The sequence below is a fragment of the Bombina bombina genome, chromosome 1 (genome assembly GCF_027579735.1).
Source record: "Bombina bombina isolate aBomBom1 chromosome 1, aBomBom1.pri, whole genome shotgun sequence".
Lineage (NCBI taxonomy): Eukaryota > Metazoa > Chordata > Amphibia > Anura > Bombinatoridae > Bombina > Bombina bombina.
The window spans coordinates 972,026,913-972,045,273 of NC_069499.1; the positions used below are offsets into that span (position 1 = coordinate 972,026,913).

The 18,361-nt window shown below is 36.4% G+C and overlaps 1 protein-coding gene across 1 annotated transcript in view; it reads left to right on the plus strand.

Annotated features, from left to right (window-relative positions):
- Positions 1-13,390, plus strand: part of CDH4 (cadherin 4) — a 442,653-nt gene extending 429,263 nt beyond the window's left edge. Inside the window, exons 14-16 of the mRNA XM_053716006.1 lie at positions 6,349-6,488; positions 8,015-8,179; positions 12,716-13,390. Of these exons, the coding sequence (XP_053571981.1) occupies positions 6,349-6,488; positions 8,015-8,179; positions 12,716-12,922 (512 nt within the window). The 3' untranslated portion in view covers positions 12,923-13,390. The remainder of the gene's footprint in view (positions 1-6,348; positions 6,489-8,014; positions 8,180-12,715) is intronic.
- Positions 13,391-18,361: the final 4,971 nt, after the last annotated feature.

The following is an 18,361-nucleotide window of genomic DNA, read 5'->3' on the forward strand; positions in this document are numbered from 1 at the left end:
ATTTTTTTCTGTGAGATGTTAATATCCTAGCCTATAAGAATCTTAATTCTAGAGAAAAATCTCTCAAAATTAGAAAAGAAAAACAAAGGTTTTTGTTTTATAATAAAGTTAGAAAAACATAGTATATTTAGTCAGGGGGTAAAAACGACTAGCCTAGAGGGAAAAGTTACTGGTCCACTCAATGTTAAAGATAGGAAAAAGTCAAATTTGTAACTTGTCTGCTGCAATTTCTAAGTCATCCTGGACCACTGGAAATTTCAAACCTTATATATATATACGTCCTACACACATTCACTGTGTACCCATAGTGCCCTAGCTCAAATATAATTCATATACAAGTTTTGCTATTTTGAAAGTGAAAATGTTAATTTCACACAAGTATATTGGTATTGTAATTTCCCACTGTACAAAGGTATGAGTGCAAACACCTGTAATATAAGGGATAGACCTGCTGAAGGGCTATTTTGTGATTTGAATTTGTTTAATGTTTCTGGTAATTTATAAATGGGAAACATGGTTTACTACTCGAATAACTTGCGCACAAACAATATTTGCTCTTGAATAAAAAAATTTACGTTCAACTTGTAGTATGGGTGCACCGATGCTTACTTTAAACTTACAGTATCAATTTCACTTGAGCAATTGACGCTAGAAATCACACCCAAAATGCCACTTTGCTTGTAATCTAGCCCAAAGCAAATTGTGAGGCCAGCAAGGATGGAGTTGCAGTAGTCAAAGTGGGCTGTGATGAGCAAAAGAATTAGAATTTTAGTTGTGTCTCCTAGACAATGATACAGTATATGATAGAGGTAAAACAGCAGACTTTAGCTAGTGACTGACAGCGAGTCACCCACATCCCCTCTCTCTCTCTCTCTCTCTTGTTCACTTTCTCTTCTTACCACTTAATACTGGGTTGTCCTTGGCTTAGATTACAATGTCAGGGACACTGTCTATATTAACCTGATTGCACATCACTGAGTGAAAAGCTAAGCTAATCAAGGGAATAATTAGGCAAATATCAAACAAAACAATCACCGAAAACTGTTTTTTGTTAACTTCTAGAAATAATTTAACTTTGACATTTGTTTAAAACACAGGTAGAGTATACTGAATGGAGTTAATTCTGCCTGAATTATAATTGCAAAATGATTTCCATTGTTAACCATCTGTATTATAATTACCTTTTCTTTGGAGCGTTAAATCGCTAAAAAAATACCAGAATCTAAACCAATAGGAACAAAAACCAGATTGTTCTAATTTACCTTATATTATACTATTTTTGTTTAAGAAAAAATCAATGCAATTCTTTGTCTATTTTTTTTTATTATTACATTTTTTTACTAATGCATTAAATAGTTCAATATATATGCCAAGACTGTTAAAAATAAAAACCTACCATCTTTATATTACTGATTTGTTTCAAACCAACAAACCCCAGAGATTCTGTATTGTCAACAGTTTAGTTTAAGGGGACACTGTACTTAAAAAAAAAATGAAAGAATTTCTAAACATGTTAAATGTGTTTTTGATTTGTTTTGTTATTTGCATGTGTAATATTATAATATGAAACAAATACCATATATCAGAAATATCAGTTGTATTCATCCTAAGCTAATGCTGATTGGCACTTACTGCTAATTGTCATTGGTTGATACGGTATATTAGTTTAAATTTAAATATATGTATATGTATTATCTTTGCTCTGGAGATTAAATACATTTTCTATAGACTGTAAATTGGCTCATAAAGTATGTGATTGTTCATATTATTTAGTCTTTCTTTTTAAACTGTAATAGAAAACATTTATGTCTTTATTGTCCTAAATATAATTTAATTTGCATTACAATTATTTCTAATGAAACTACATTATTGATAGGGTGTGTCATTAGATACTTTTAGACAGAGGGTGGTCTTGTAGCGCAGTTTTGCCTTATTTTTGTTTTTAATTCTGCCAGATGATAATGTGTCTGTCCACTATAATCAATCAGGGGTTAAAAGAGAAGTATATAACTTTTTCCAAAATACACATTAAGTGTGTAGAGTGCCCATATGCCTGTAATCTGACCCTTGCACACACAAAAAAAAAAGATAAAAAGATGGTAACATGCACTTGGTTTCTGTCTAGGGACCCTTGTGATTTAAATTCAGTCTGTTTATTGGACATATTGTGGGGCCCAACATAAGGGACTCCATTACATATGCGGCACCCCCCACAAAACCCGGTGCCGCTGGTTTTTACGCGATTTTGCTATTACACATACGGTGCCGCATATAAATGCAGCACATATATTTCACCCGTCGTCCGCAATTTTTACTCCCATATGATAACATAGGACCGCGTTGCAAATCGGTATCCAATATTCAGCGCAAGGACTTACATGGCAAAAATGGAGAAATTTTACTCCATTTTCACCTCGCCAAACAAGGCAGCGCAGCATGCCTTGCACTGAGTATGGGAGCACCGTAACTCCCGTAACTGCCTGTCAAATATAAACTAACACCTAACGCATGCGCAATGTCTATCCCCCACCGCAATCACTAATAAAGTGTATTAACCCCTAAACCGACAACCCCCCCACAATGCAATATGCCTAATTAAACTATTAACCCCTATATCCGCCATCAAACCTACACTGCAATTACTTATTAACTATTAACCTCTAATCCACCATTAACCCACAATGCAGTAAACCTATTAAAGTATTAACCCCTAAACCGCCAAAGCCCACAACGCAATAAACCTAACCCCTAACCTAACCCCCCTAACATAACACCCCCTAAATGAACCCAAATGACCTAATTTACAATTAAATTAAAAACACCTAACACTACTTTAAAAATACAAATTAACTAAGTATAAATTAAAGGGACAGTCTAATCAAAATTCTGGAGTAGACTGTCCCTTTAAGCTACAATTACAGAAGATAAAAAAATTACCAAATTTTACAAAAATTATACCTAATCCCTATGAAAATAAAAACACCCCCTAATCTAAAAAACTACCAGTAGCCCTTAAAAGGGCTTTTTGGAGGGCATTGCCCCAAGATAATCAGCTCTTTTACAAGAAAATACACAACCCCCCTAACAGTAAAAAACCCCACCAACCAAACCCCCCAAATTAAATAACCTAACACTAAAAACCCTAAACTACCCATTGCCCTTAAAAGGGCATTCAGCTCTTATACTGCCCACCCTATCTAAATAAAAAAATAAAAAAAAAAAACTTAAAACCCCCTAAGTCTAACCCCCAAGTGGTACTCACCTGTCCTGAAGTCCGGCGGAGAAGGTCCTGTTCCAGGCGGTGAAGTCTTCTTCCAAGCGGCGACCTCTTCTTTCTTCTTCCAGGAACCAGCCGGCGCGAAGCAAAGGGGCGGAGTTGAAGACCAATGACCGCGGAGCTGAAGACCGGTGACCCTGGAACTGAAGACCGGCGACCACAGAGCCATGGAGCATGGAGGATCCTCTTCATACAATCTCCGTCATACACTGAATAGGAATTCAATGTAAGCGATTAAAAATGGCGTCCCTTGAATTCCTATTGGTTGATTTGAGCCTTCAAAGCCTTTGAAGGCTCAAATCAGTCAATAGGATGAGAGCTACTGAAATCCTATTGGCTGATTTGAATAGCCAATAGAATTTTAGTAGCTCTTATCCTGTTGGCTGATTTGAACAGCCAATAGGATTTCAGTAGTTCTCATACTATTGGCTGATTTGAATTTGAATCTCAAATCAGCCAATAGGAATTCAAGGGATGCCATTTTTAATCACGTACCTTGAATTCCTATTCAGTGTACGGCGGAGATCATATGAAGAGGATCCTCCACGCTCCATGGCTCTGAGGTCGCCGGTCTTCAGTTCCAGGGTCGCCGGCCTTCAGCTCCGCGGTCATCGGTCTTCCACTCCGCCCTCCGCTCCGGTTGGTTCCTGGAAGAAGAAAGAAGAGGTTGCCGCTTGGAAGAAGACTTCACCGCCTGGAACAGGACCTTGTCCGCTGGACTTCAGGACAGGCGAGTACCACTTGGGGGTTAGACTTAGGGGTTTTTAAGGGATTTTTGGGGGGGGTTATTTTATTTAGATAGGGTGGGCAGTAAAAGAGCTGAATGCCCTTTTAAGGGCAATGCCCAACAAATGCCCTTTTTTAGGGCAATGGGTAGTTTAGGGTTTTTAGTGTTAGGTTATTTTATTTGGGGGGGGTTTGGTGGGTGGGGGGTTTTACTGTTGGGGGGTTGTGTATTTTCTTGTAAAAGAGCTAATTATCTTGGGGCAATGCCCTGCAAAAAGCCCTTTTAAGGGCTACTGGTAGTTCTTTAGATTAGGGGGTGTTTTTATTTTGCGGGGGCATTTTTATTTTCATAGGGATTAGGTATAATTTTTGTAAAATTTGGTATTTTTTTTATTTTCTGTAATTGTAGCTTAAAGGGACAGTCTACTCCAGACTTTTTATTAGAGTGTCCCTTTAATTTATACTTAGTTTATTTGTATTTTTAAAGTAGTGTTAGGTGTTTTTAATTTAATAGTAACTTTAGTATTTTGTAAATTAGGTCATTTGGGTTCATTTAGGGGATGTTAGGTTAGGGGGGTTAGGTTATGGGTTAGGTTTATTGCGTTGTGGGCTTTGGCGGGGTTTGGTGGGTGGGGGATTTTACTGTTGGGGGGTTGTGTATTTTCTTGTAAAAGAGCTGATTATCTTGGGGCAATGCTCTACAAAAAGCCCTTTTAAGGGCTACTGGTAGTTTTTTTAGATTAGGGGGTGTTTTTATTTTGGAGGGAGCATTTTTATTTTCATAGGGATTAGGTATAATTTTTGTAAAATTTGGTAATTTTCTTTATTATTTTCTGTAATCGTAGATTTTTTTTTATTTTCCGTAATTGTAGCTTAAAGGGACAGTCTACTCCAGAATTTTGATTAGACTGTTCCTTTCATTTATACTTAGCTTATTTTTATTTTTAAAGTAGTGTTAGTTTTTTTTAAATTTAATAGTAACTTTAGTATTTTGCAAATTAGGTAATTTGGGTTCATTTAGGGGGTGTTAGTTTAGGGGGGATAGGTTAGGGGGGGTTAGCTTAGGGGTTAGGTTTATTGCGTTGTGGGCTTTGGCAGTTTAGGGGTTAATAGTTTTAATAGGTTTATTATGTTTTGGGTTAATGGCGAATTAGGGGTTAATAGTTTTAATGGGTTTATTGCGTTGTGGGTTAATGGCGGATTAGGGGTTAATAGTTTAATTAGGCTTATTGTGTTGTGGGGGGTTGTCGGTCTAGGGGTTAATACATTTATTATTAGTAGTGAGAGGGGGGATTGCGGATATAGGGGTTTTTTTTACGTGTCAGGCTTATTTTTGGGAGGCGTGTTAGACTTTTACGGGAGATTTGTTTTTTTCTTCACTTTTCTTAGGCGCTGGCAGTTTCTAAAGTGCTGTAAGTCACTGGCGACTCCAGAAAAAAAATTTATGCTCATTTCTGGACATCGCTAGTTTATCCGACTTACGACACTTTATGAACTGCCGGAGCCATATATGTAATAGCCCGATGTGCGATGTCAAATTACGGGCGGCATGGGTTGCAGCACTTGCGCTGCAGCCTGCGCCATATATGTAATCGCGCCCCAGAATTATGTAGACTATTCAGGTAAGAAGTAAAATGCTCACATCAATAAACTGACTCCTTGGAATAAAATTAAAACTGTAGGTGTTTGACTTGATTAGTAATTCTTTTTTTTTAAATCATATCTGTTTACCATCTGATGAATTATAGGTAATACTAATAATCTTTAGGGGGGGGGGGCCTAAAAAGTCATATAAAAGGTCCACATTTAAAGATGGTAAACATATTTTTTGCACAACAAAGATTTTTAAAATTACCTTAAAACTAAAAGGGAATACAAGTTTGCGCACAAGTCATCAACCTCAAAAAAAAAAAAAAATCATGTTAAAGAGAGCAACAATTTTTAATTGATGCTAAAATATTATGTTTAATATTTTTTCTGTTTGTGCACAACTCATCCCCAAAGTTGCTCATCACAGCTGATATCCCATTAAAGGAACATACAACACTAAATACATGTTAGATAAAAGATACAATGAACCAAAGTTTAGCCTAAGTATAATATACAGATGTATTTTTAAAATTGTATTATTTGTTTAAATATTGAAGAAATAAGTGTAACAATTAAGTCTTCATATGGTAATATAGCCCAGGGGTCTCTAGGCTTGAAATGATCTTATTTCCTCAACAGAGGTCAGTTAGTGGCAATGTTACCGATCTCACAATATTTAATGATACTGTAAGTGTTTCCTTCTGTTATTACCACATCCAGTGCAGACAAAGCATCATTTGCTTTTCTCTTTGCAGCTATGGTCTTGCTGTTTGTGATGTGGATGAAGCGCAGGGAAAAGGAGAGGCACACCAAGCAGCTTCTGATTGACCCTGAAGATGACGTGAGAGACAATATCCTAAAATATGATGAGGAGGGAGGAGGCGAAGAAGACCAGGTAACACTGGCAGGGAATAAATGCCTTTATCATTGTTCTTGCAGAGCTTGTCCTGCTGTCTGAGATGTATTTGTGTATTAGGCTGCTGCACCATCTATGGAATATGAGCTCCTTCATTTTGCAGCTATGCACTTCCTTCTTTTTCACCATTACACTCTTCTCTTAGTTTTGCTGTCTTTGCCTCAACATATTTACAATTTAATGTACTTTGACATTCCATTTTTAACTATGATAAATCATTTGACATTTCTCATCTTTCCTTCCAAGCATAGTTAATATTTCTTGTGAATTTCTTTTGATTTTAACTTGTTTCAGTTTAATTGTATCTATTTATTTTCCGGTTAACTCACATTCTACCTTTTGCATAGCTCTGCTGATGCCCACTTCCTCAACATACATAGCAGGCAGTCAGCAACTAGTCTCTTTACCTATTACCAGAGACCAAGCCTATAGGACAGTGGTGACAAACCGAGTGTTTTGCACAAACTGGTGATAGAATCTTCTTAAAAAATCCCATTGCATTCTCATGGTAACCTTTTTGAAAACTTAAAAGAACATTAAAGTAAACTATTGTTATCAATAAGACTTAAAGGGACAGTCAACTCCAAAATTTGTATTGTTTAAAAAGATAATCCCTTTATTACCCATTCCCCAGTTTTGCACAGCCAACATAGTTATATTAATATATTTTTTTACCTCTGTGATTACCTTGTAGCTAAGCCTCTTTTGACAGCCCCCTGATCACATGGCTATTAATTTATTATCTATTGATTTGCATTTTAGCCAATTAGTGCAGTGTCATCCACAACCCACAGGTGTGAGCACAATGGTATCTATATGGCCCACATGAACTAGCAGTCTCCTGTTGTGAAAAGCGAATATAAAAGCATGTGATAAGAGGCTGTCTGTAGTGGCCTAGAAACAGGCAGACATTTAGAGGTTTAAAGGTTATAAAGTATATTAATATAACAATGTTGGTTGTGCAAAGCTGGGGAATGGGTAGTAAAGGTGTTATCTATCTTTTTAAACAATGTACAATTTTGGAGTTGACTGTCCCTTTACTTGCTGATATTTAGTAAGGATTAGTAAGGAATGTAGACATAATGAGAGTCTGTATAAAAAGGCCCTTATGATAGACAGGGTGTGCACTTACCTTAAAATATATGTCTCTTGATTTCTGCTCCTCCATCTGCTCTTGCTCTTTGGCTACACTGCACTTTTAATATTTGACCGCATGCTGGGAATTTTAGTTTCCCTTAATTTTAGCTAAAATAAACTGTACAGTAAGGTACAGCATTTTTTTTTCAAGTGTCACATTGACCACACATCCCATAGGTTTGACAACCCAGTTATAAGAAATGTGGTAGCACACAGGGCTGTTTGGTTACAGTTGCTGTTTACTAGAAGATCAATAGAACTAGAAAGCAATTTTCAAAGATAAACTGACAAAAATAAGTCTGAGACACCACAACAGCCATCAGTGTCATAAACCACAAAAGTTAAAACCTTGTTTTTTTGTTACACAGGATTATGACCTAAGCCAGCTACAACAACCAGAGACTTTAGACCATGTCTTGAACAAAGTGGCTGGAGTGAGAAGAGTGGATGAAAGACCAGTTGGAGCTGAGCCCCAGTATCCTATCAGACCAGTGATTCCACATCCAGGGGACATTGGGGATTTTATTAGTGAGGTACAGTGTCCTGTTGGTTGAGAACATAGCTGGGATACAGGAGGATGACGTGTGACCATATGTAAAAATAGAATGAAATTGTATAATAAAGTTTATTATTTTATTGAATAAAATATTAAAGTGATGGTAAAATTTACGTTTTAAAATCAGGTCCAGAATCAAAGATATATTTTATAGGTACTTTAATTGATTACTTCTATTAAAGATGCGCTGTAATTTACTAGCCGTGCCATTCTAATACCCTGCTCTCTGGCTGCCCACTTCAAAACTCTTTTTTTGTGTGAGATTACGGTTTGGACTGTTCTCCAATCGCTGCTCTAGCCGTATGACACTTTTTTTGTAGCTAAAGCGTTGATTGGAGAACAGTTCAAACCCTTAGCTCACATAAAAATCTGAGTTTTGAAATGGGCGCCCGCAACACAGGGTATTAGACTGGCATGGCTAGATTAAAAAGTAAGTTACAGTGTATCTTCATTAGAAGGGATCAATTAACGTCCCTGTAAAAATGATTTTTATTCCAGACCTGATTTTAAAACATGTAAAGTTACTAGCATAAAATGATTGGGTGACTTATTTTATGGTAGTAATGGACAACTTCCTAGCAAATAGGGCTGCAGCAAATCAATATTTTAGAAACTTTAAGCACTGAATATAAATGTGTGACTAATAAACACATAAATAACAAGTGCCTCAGAACCAGATTTAGGTAATGTTGCAGGGTACCCTTCATCTGCTGTTCTCCCCTCCAGAGGGCTCTTTTGATTTCTTGCCACCTTGTTTGCCCACCCACCAGAAGCCCCCAAAGCACACATGTTGTTTTTCTGCTTTTTTCACGAACATTGTGACACATTCTTTGTTATGCTTTTTCCCATAAAAACTAGACTAGTTACAGAATAGTGGACACTGAGCTGTCAGTTGGTCATCCCTGTTTTATATGACTGAGAGTATAACTGTAATATCTGATTGTTATATATATGATAATGTATGAATGGAATTGGAAACTACTGTGTCAGGAAGATTGTGTTTGGATACAGATACTGATGATAAGATACATTCTATCATTGAAGGTACAGAAACCCAACATTTTTTTTTTCTGTCATGATTTAGAAAGAGCATGCAATTTTAAGCAACATTCCAATTTATTTCTACTATCTAGTTTGCTTAATTTTCTTGATATCCTTTGTTAAAAAGCATATCTAAATATGTTCCGTAGCTGCTGATTGGTGGCTGCACATAGATGCCTCATGTTATTGGCTCACCCATGTGCATTGCTATTTCTTCAACAAAGGATATCTAAAGGATGAAGCCAATTAGATAATAGAAGTAAATTGGAATGTTGTTTAAAATTGTATTCTGAATCATGAAAGAAAAAATTGGGGTTTCATGTCCCTTTAAAATAATTAATGGAATACATTGTATCACTACTGGCTGCATGCTTGGAGTAAGCTGTGTTGCAGAATATGTTTGGGGTAAATGTTTATTGCTGCAGAGAATGAATGACTGGGGTTAAAATAAATAGTATCATAATAGGGGAAAGTATGATTGGATAAGCTCGATTTATCAATACTTGGTGGACAGGGGCGTACATATTTGCCACTGTCCGGCCAAGCTCTCTTCTGGTGAGCAGCAATCTGCTGCCGAAATTTAACATTGCACGTGAACGCTCCTTTGCGCTCGTTTGCATCCCGCCCCAAGGAGCTACCTTTGTGAACAGCAGAACGCTATTTTGCTGTGAGGTGATCTTAGCCAATAGCAAAATAGCGTTCTGCCATGGGCTGCCTGAGAAGCTCAGTGTGGCGAACACTTCAAATAAAGGAACTTTCAGCATGAAGTATTTTATACTTCATGACTGAAAGTCCCCTTTTTTTGTTCCACTGGTAAATCCTAGCATTTCACAAATGCTAGGATTTACTATCACTTTAATTTACCATTTATATAAAAGAAATTCTAAAATATGTTTCAAAACTCTAACCACCAGTAGAACTGTGAGTTGTCATTATGAATCATTCAGAATTTGCTGCTTGGGATGAGTTGTGGACAATCATCAGGCAAGAAAGTATTTTTTATTCTATTCTTTTTTTTTTTTTTTACGTGTGGCATTAATGCTTTTTCATATGTATGGTAGAACATTGTTGAGTTTTATTTCCCTTTAACAGTGTTCCAAAGAAAATCAAAAGCTGTAACCTCAATCAAGAAAATGTTTAAATCAAAACAACAAAGCTCTTTGCTTAGATGTGAAAAGATGACAGATGTGATGTTTATTGAACTTTACAGCTGACTAATCGTATTTTATGTTTATTCTGGCAACGTCTGGAATTATGAAGCGTTTAAATGATAGCAATGTTTAATAGCTGTCAGTGTATTACCACAATGACTGTCTGGCTGTGTACCATTTACAGACCTTAAATCCTGCTTGTCTGCACTCCTAAATTATCACTTCATTTCTAAAAGAAAAAAAAGATTATCCTTTTTTTAACACTTTCAAATGTAAACAGGATATTAGTCCTTAAATATTTTTTTTTGCCGTTAATTAATTAATTATACAAATATACATTACGATATACAATTTTCCATTGTTCATGTAGTTCAAGAAGTGTAGATTTCTTGAACAAAACAAAACAAGATACGCCCAAATATGAAGGCAAGAGTTAAGATCTTCCTCAATAGGTGTATTTTAAAATTATTTGGTCCCCAAAGCAAATATTATGGATGCCCCTCCCCCCGTTTCAACACCCCCCTTTCTGTCTGTTTACAGTCAGCAAAAGCTTAGCCATTAGCCACAAAAGAAAAAAAACAGCTGCTACTCTGTGACTGTGAGTTATCCTTACCCCTGGTAAAGTCTGCACCAGAGGATATGTGCAGCCTTCCTGTACAAATAAGGTACCAGTTTTATCTGTTCAGCAACAATGTGGCGGCCATCTTGGAAATCCCGACACCATATTGTAAGGGCAAATCCATACACTTTCCTTTTTTCCACTGGGGGCACATAGACGTGCCAAACAATGATGCAAGTGGAGCTCAGGTTCGACCAGTCCCACCTGTAATGACATCACTATCGACTGTAGTCCAGATGGGTCCCTCTAGAGGTGTGGGAGCAGTCTCAATTGATATATTTGAGACCCCTGTAGTTACACAACTGAAAGGTATAGAAAATGCACATGAGATGACAATCCGCCCATATATTACACTTTTAAGCTTAAAAAATATCACTACATTATAAAAAGCATGTCAGGTAAAGAGCATTTAATTTCAAAGGGTAAAAATTAAAGATTTGTTACAGAGAGGATCAGCATGTTTTTTAATACAGGGGTTTGGGGAAACCATAAAAGCATTGGAGGCTTGTATGTATATGTATATACAGTATGTATATTGAATGAAGGAAAATTCACCCAGATGGAGGAGAGGAACAGCAGAGTCCAAAATAATGTCCCTTTAAAGAAACACTAAAGTCAAAATTAAGGTTTCATGATTCAGATATTAAAGCATGCAATTAAAAAAAAAATTGCTTCCATTATCAAAATGTTTATATTCTTTTTATATGCACACTTTTTGAAGGCTCCAGCTCCTACTGAGCATATGTAAATAAACGTATATGCATTTTGTGATTGGCTGATGGTTGTCACATGATACAAATTGCATTAACTGAAATTTTCCAGATAATATTCTACTTTATAATTTCAAATTCAATGTAAGTGCTATTGCATTGTCTTTATACTGTGTATTTGTCGGTTATTCCATTCTGCTGTATTTATTGGTCCTTCTGTTGCAATAAAGGAAGGTTTGTTTGTTTGTGTTAAGTGACACAAGTTTACCTGTTTGCTTTGAAAATGCTTAGCAGATTTTGCACAGCACATAATTGTCATTTGCTTGCAGAGAAAAATGACATTTTGCCAAATGAGTGACAGTTAAATGGTTACAACCAGAGGTGGGATTTAGCCGTTCTCGCCTGTTCCTAAAATTTCTCAAGATCTGGTGTATACAATATTTAGAAAACAAAAAACACTCAAGTTTAAACTGGAACAGCTAGATGTGACCTTATATATATCACAATAGTAAAGCTTAATTGAGTTTATTCTAAAGAAGCTTAAAAGTGAAAACTAGCTTCTTGATTCAGATAAACTAATTTTTAAAAATAAAATAAAAAGTCTCTTGACAAATGTCCCTCACTTTCTCTTGGTATCCTTTTGTTCTTTCCAGGAGAGCATACTGAGCTAGGGTCAGGAGCATACACGTGTTTTGAGCACTAAATGGTTGCAGTGTTTGCAACGTGTATGACAACGTTATAAATGCACTTCTCAAGATACTTGCTTGCTTGTAGTCCTACTGCAGTATGCTATCATCCAAAGGAGCTAAGTTTTATCAAAGGATAGAATGAAATACATTTGGTAACAGAAGAAAATGAGAAAGTTTTTAAAATGGTACACTCTGTCTGAATTATAAAACTTACTTCATTTCTAAAGCTTATAATACTTGTAACAGTGTTTGAAATTGGTTGACTCCCTCCTCCCCTAATCCTTTCTTGCTTGTTCATTTCAGGGACTACGAGCAGCAGACAACGATCCGACCGCACCTCCTTACGACTCTCTACTGGTTTTCGACTACGAAGGCAGTGGGTCCACCGCTGGCTCAGTGAGCTCACTAAATTCCTCCAGTTCTGAAGAACAGGACTTTGAATACTTAAATGACTGGGGGCCTCGCTTTAAAAAACTGGCTGACATGTATGGTGCTGGCGAGGAAGATTGATGGAAACTCTACGTCTTGAAGAAGGAACAAAATTCTCCTCATTTGTACAGTGGCAGCTTTCTCTTTTTTTAATATTAAACAACCATCTCCCCTTACTCCTTCCCCTGGACTGCATTATTTTAGTGGCAAATTAGGGAAATACCTTTTCCTGCTTTTGGTTTATTTTTGCTAGTATTTAAAGCAGAATCCCAAATGTTTTCATTTTTTTTATCACTCTGCACCAGGTAGTCTCTAAATATCAGTTGAACAACTTCTTTGCTTGAAGATTAAAACAACTTTTATTACGAATAAGAATCTCTTAGTGTTGCAAGAGTTAAAGGTACGCTATCATCAAGTTTAATGTCAAAAACCAGTTAAAGGGACATAAAACAACTTGAAACTGTAATATATAATGTTTAATTATGTATAGTATACAATATTTGCAATATACTTTCATTATTTATATCCACCCTCCTCCTTTCTAGTAATTTAACTCTGAAAATTGTGAGCGCACACTCATTCATTGGCATGTTACATATCTCTCTTTTCAGCAGAGGTGATAAGCTAAAATACTGCAAAACAAGGGAAGCTATGCTAACAAAATGGTAGCAAGTATTGTCTACTTTAATAACTAGCCCGGATTGGCTCCAATTTAAGCAAATGGTGAAGGAAGTTTGGCCATTGAAAAGTAATTGCAATAAACAAGATATTAATTTATTTGGAAAGTTTTCACACTTGGCTGAAGTGTTAATCGTTTCATCGGTTCCAAGACAACAGAAAAGCCTTGGGAAGAAGTTTTATGTCTCCTTAACAATAAAATGGAAACTCACCAGTATGTCGTTCTGGTTTGTAATCCTGTGTAATATTCTGCTTCATATGGCCTGTGATTTGAATTCCTCTATAGAAATATCCCAAGAGTGACAGGCAGTTCCTTGCTAAACAAATTAGTTATTGGCTGACCAATGATTTTTCAAGGGAAGTAATAATTATTTCAAATGTGATACTTCTCTGGCTAATCATTAAATATTTAAATGAAAATGTGTAAAAGTAAGAAGAAAAGCTCAATATTGGTGTGAAATTATGCAAGACTCTGTATGGGAAAATAATAAATATTAACACGTCCTTGAATTTCATCAAATATTTTTGGCTACATGATAGTGTCCCTTTAAGGTGTCTGGTTACCTGAGGTGCAAAAAATATTGCTGCCTCTCAAATAGATTTAAAGTACCAGAATCTGTATGTCTTGAAGGTACTTAGTGCCAAATAATATTAAAACTTGAGTCTATTATATATTCTGTGATTTCCAACTGCTTTAGAAACAGATTTTTTGTTTTCAAGAACTGAAATATTAAAGTGTCTCCTGGTCAGATGCAAATTAAAAAAATGAAAATGCTTAAAGGGATAACTGTTTTTTAACCTCTTCTCTTCTGGCTTAATATGAAACAATGTACAGTAATGTACATACAGTTATAATATTGTCTCCAGCAGAGAAGGAGTTTATCTGTATTTGGAATGGAGAAATATTTTTTTTATAATTTGTCTTGTGCTTTACAGCATCCAGCATGTCCATGTACCAATACTGCTGCTTCCCACTCTATTATTTTATATATATATATATATAACTATAAATATATATATATCTGTACATAGGTGAGCAGGGAGATTTCCTGATGACTTGAGTGTAACACCACTCTTTCGTCTTAACTTGAAATACATTTTTTAGCACTGTTTTTACAAACAAAAATAAAATATAAAAAAAAAAAGGGAAAAAAAATAATAAATAAATAAAAATAAATAAATAAAAAAAAGTTTTTTTGAAAAGTGCCTTCTCGGTACATAATGTAAGGTTGTTTCAGTCTCAGGAGAGTTCAGAGGAGGGATGCAGTGACCATTGTAAAAAATGCTTTGTCATTAACCCTTGTGCTGCCTGGGGAGACAGCTATGCTTTTCGCATTCTTGCTCGATTCTAAGTGGCATTAAATGGGTTGAACCTTGTCACTGCTGCTTGTTTCTTTCCCCCTGGCAGTGAAGAGGTTAATAGATTAATAGCAGCTAGTATTTCCTGCTTAGCGTCTGATTGACCGCTAGTCCCTCTGCTGGTATCTCTGGCAGTGAAGGGGTTACAAATGCCATTATGTTCTTTTTAGTATTTTTCCCATTTGGCTTACACCAAACCCTATGTGGTCTCTTTAATGCCCCAGCACTACATACAGCCATTATTTTTTATCAGTTATCATCAAGTCTAAAGATGTCTTAATTACAGCTGTGCCTGCCTAGACACACAGGAGTATACAGATAGGGACACAAAGGAATCCATGGCTCAGCTAATAGAACACCACATTAGTCACATTTCTTCTACTGTATGTAATGGACAATTAAGGTAAAAAAAATAGTATGAATATAAAAAGTGCACTGTTTGAACATGTTAAAATGTTTTTATATAAAAAGGGTTACGTGAAAGCCATTTACATTTTAAAACTAACAGGGATTGCATATTTGTGCACAGCTCATCCCTAGGGACTGATCACTCACTGGCTGTTAAGAACAGCTATCACAGCTTTATTGGTAAACAGAGATATGCTCATAATAACAAAAAGTATATTTTTATCAGCAAAGGACAGGAATATTTATTGGGATTAAATAATGCATTTTAAACTGCCCTCTTTTATATGCTATAAATAAATAAAACAACTTTAATGTCTCTAAACCCTAAACCATGTTGCTACAGTATCCTATATAATCTAATCATCACTCTCTCTAACACCTCCTATATGCTAATATACACCCTCCCTATAACTTCTATTGGTTTAAGTAACCTTCCCTAAAATAACTCTTGTTGGTATAGGTAACGTCCCCTAAACCCTTTCTGCTGCTTCATACAGCCACTTTCTATAACAAATCTTAATATCCTACACATAAATCCTCCTATTTCTTTGGATAACCCTTCCATATAAACCCTCCTGTTATGTCCTACTGTCCAGGAGAGTCTAATCTTTTTTTTTTAAATGTGTAACCACACAGGGTTATTTTTTCACTTGTATAGCTGGTGAGCACACTTTGGGGTCTATTTAACAAGGGCCGAATGGCCCCTGTTCCTCTTGTTTCCGCGTGAGCCTTCAGGCTCTCCGGAAACAGGAGTTAAGAAGCAGCGGTCTTAAGACCGCTGCTCCTAAACTCAAAGGCCCCTATTTATTAAGGGCTGGCGGACCTGATCCGACAAGTGCTGCTGGTGCAACGCCGCCCCCTGCAGACAGGGGGTGTCAATCAACCCAATCGTACTCGATCGGGTTGATTTCCGGCGATGTCTGTCCGCCTGCTCAGAGCAGGGGAACAGGTTATGGAGCAGCGGTCTTTGTGACCGCTGCTTCATAACTGCTGTTTCTGGCGAGCCTGCAGGCTCACCAGAAACACGGGGCATCAAGCTCCATTCGGAGCTTGATACATATGCCCCGTAGCGTATAGCAATCCATCCGATCATGTACGATCGGGCTGATTGACATCCCCTGCTAGCGGCCGCGAATCTGCAGGGGGCGGTATTGCACCAGCAGTTCAAAAGAACTGCTGGTGCAATGATAAATGGCGACAGCGCATGCTGTCGGTATTTATCGATGTGCATCAGACATGGTTCGCTATAGCGGATCATGTCTGTCCACACATATATAAATAGACCCCAAAATGTCATTGTATTAAATGAAACCAAAATATATAGTTATAGAAAAACAGATTTTAAATGAGCAACGTTTTAGCAGAAAAGAGCCACAAATATACATATACCCACAGATCCAGTAATATACCTATTGGGTCCTGTTGCAGAGAAGATGATTCACAAAATAAATGGAGAGCTAGGTAAGAAAGCAATGGACAGATTCATTAAAGCAATCAGGTCTTACGTTTGGCAACAGTGATATAGCTTCTCCCTATAACTCTATAGCAAACATATATCTATAAATTCACCTCAAATTGATCCGGTTAAGCCCTTCCCCAATGTCTCCTATATCACTCCGATCTCTGTCTTGATTGCTTCATATAACCATATACAATAATGTTATGTGTTAACCAGCACAAATTCTTCTATTTATGCAGACAGAATGTAGTTAAATATCACTAGTAGCAGTTGTATAGATCCACATTCATTATTTTTCATTCATGATGTGATTCTGGAGACTTTAATCCTGAAGACCATATGGCAAGGGAGGGCCATGCCAACCAGTCGTTGCGTTTGCCACAAGTGCTTCCTTGGTTATATGGCATTACCATAAAACAGGGGTGTCAAACTGCCGTTATTTGCAAAGAATCAATTAGTGTTGCCAAAGAATATAACATTAAAAGACACTCTAAACAATTCACAAACAACAAACATAGGCAAGATAGTTGGTAGTGTGCGGCCCGTGTGAGTTGCACTTGTATGTAAAATAGCCCGTGACTCAAATGCGTTTGACACCCCTGCCATAAAAGATGTAGATATCTCATCTTGTTCCTCACGGTGTCTGGCTTTAGGAGGTCATTTTTCTTTGTAGAAATGTTGATAAATAGACATAAAAAATCAAATATTAAATGCACAGTAGCGTATTTTGGATTTGAATAGATGTATTTTTTGCCACACACTTTTATTTGCAAAAATGATTTTAAGAAAAGTGATCACATATTCTGTGATAACCTTGCACACTCCACTCTCCTAACATATGTAGTGAAGCTGCATGCATGTACTCTAAATGCTTGCACATGCGCAGTGTGATCATGACCTCAGAATGTGCGCGTGTCAGATGTGCAGGCTGCTAACCTGTGTGTGCCTAGGGAGTTACCTACAAGTTAAAAAAAAACAAAAAACTAAATAATGTCTGATAACTATTGTCAAAAGTATTTTAGCAAATAAAAGTGTATTGCGAAAATATTTCTACCCAAATGTGAAGAGCACTTTTGCGCTTTTAAAATTTGACTTTTATGACCCTACAAATTTTGTACTCAATATGTTTTTGAAAACACTAGAACTATTGCAAAAGAATCTCAAGTAGTTTGACTATGACAATATTTGACTTTTTAATCAATATAAATATGCAACAGAAACACACATACCATCAGGGAGCATAGAAATCTTATGAAGCCATAGATAATTCAGAAAATCTCTAGGCCTGAATAAAATCTTGTTTGTGGAGTTTGTTGTAATAAAATATAGTAAAATGCATGTATTTGCTGGCAGTAATATCTACCAGGAGTCTGAATTGATTATTATATATGGCTTCAGATTCAGTATTTTAAAGCTACAATATACTTAAGTGTCACTGAATTGGGATCTTATAAATTGACTGACTTTTTGGAAGCTACATAGAAAATGTATTCAACTGATGAAAAATGACATGCCCGTGCTTACCTGTATATTTTATTCCATTTTTATATCATGATTAATTACTTTTATAAGTATTTTATATCATTTTCTTTTCTGAGGATTGTTATTTGGGGGTT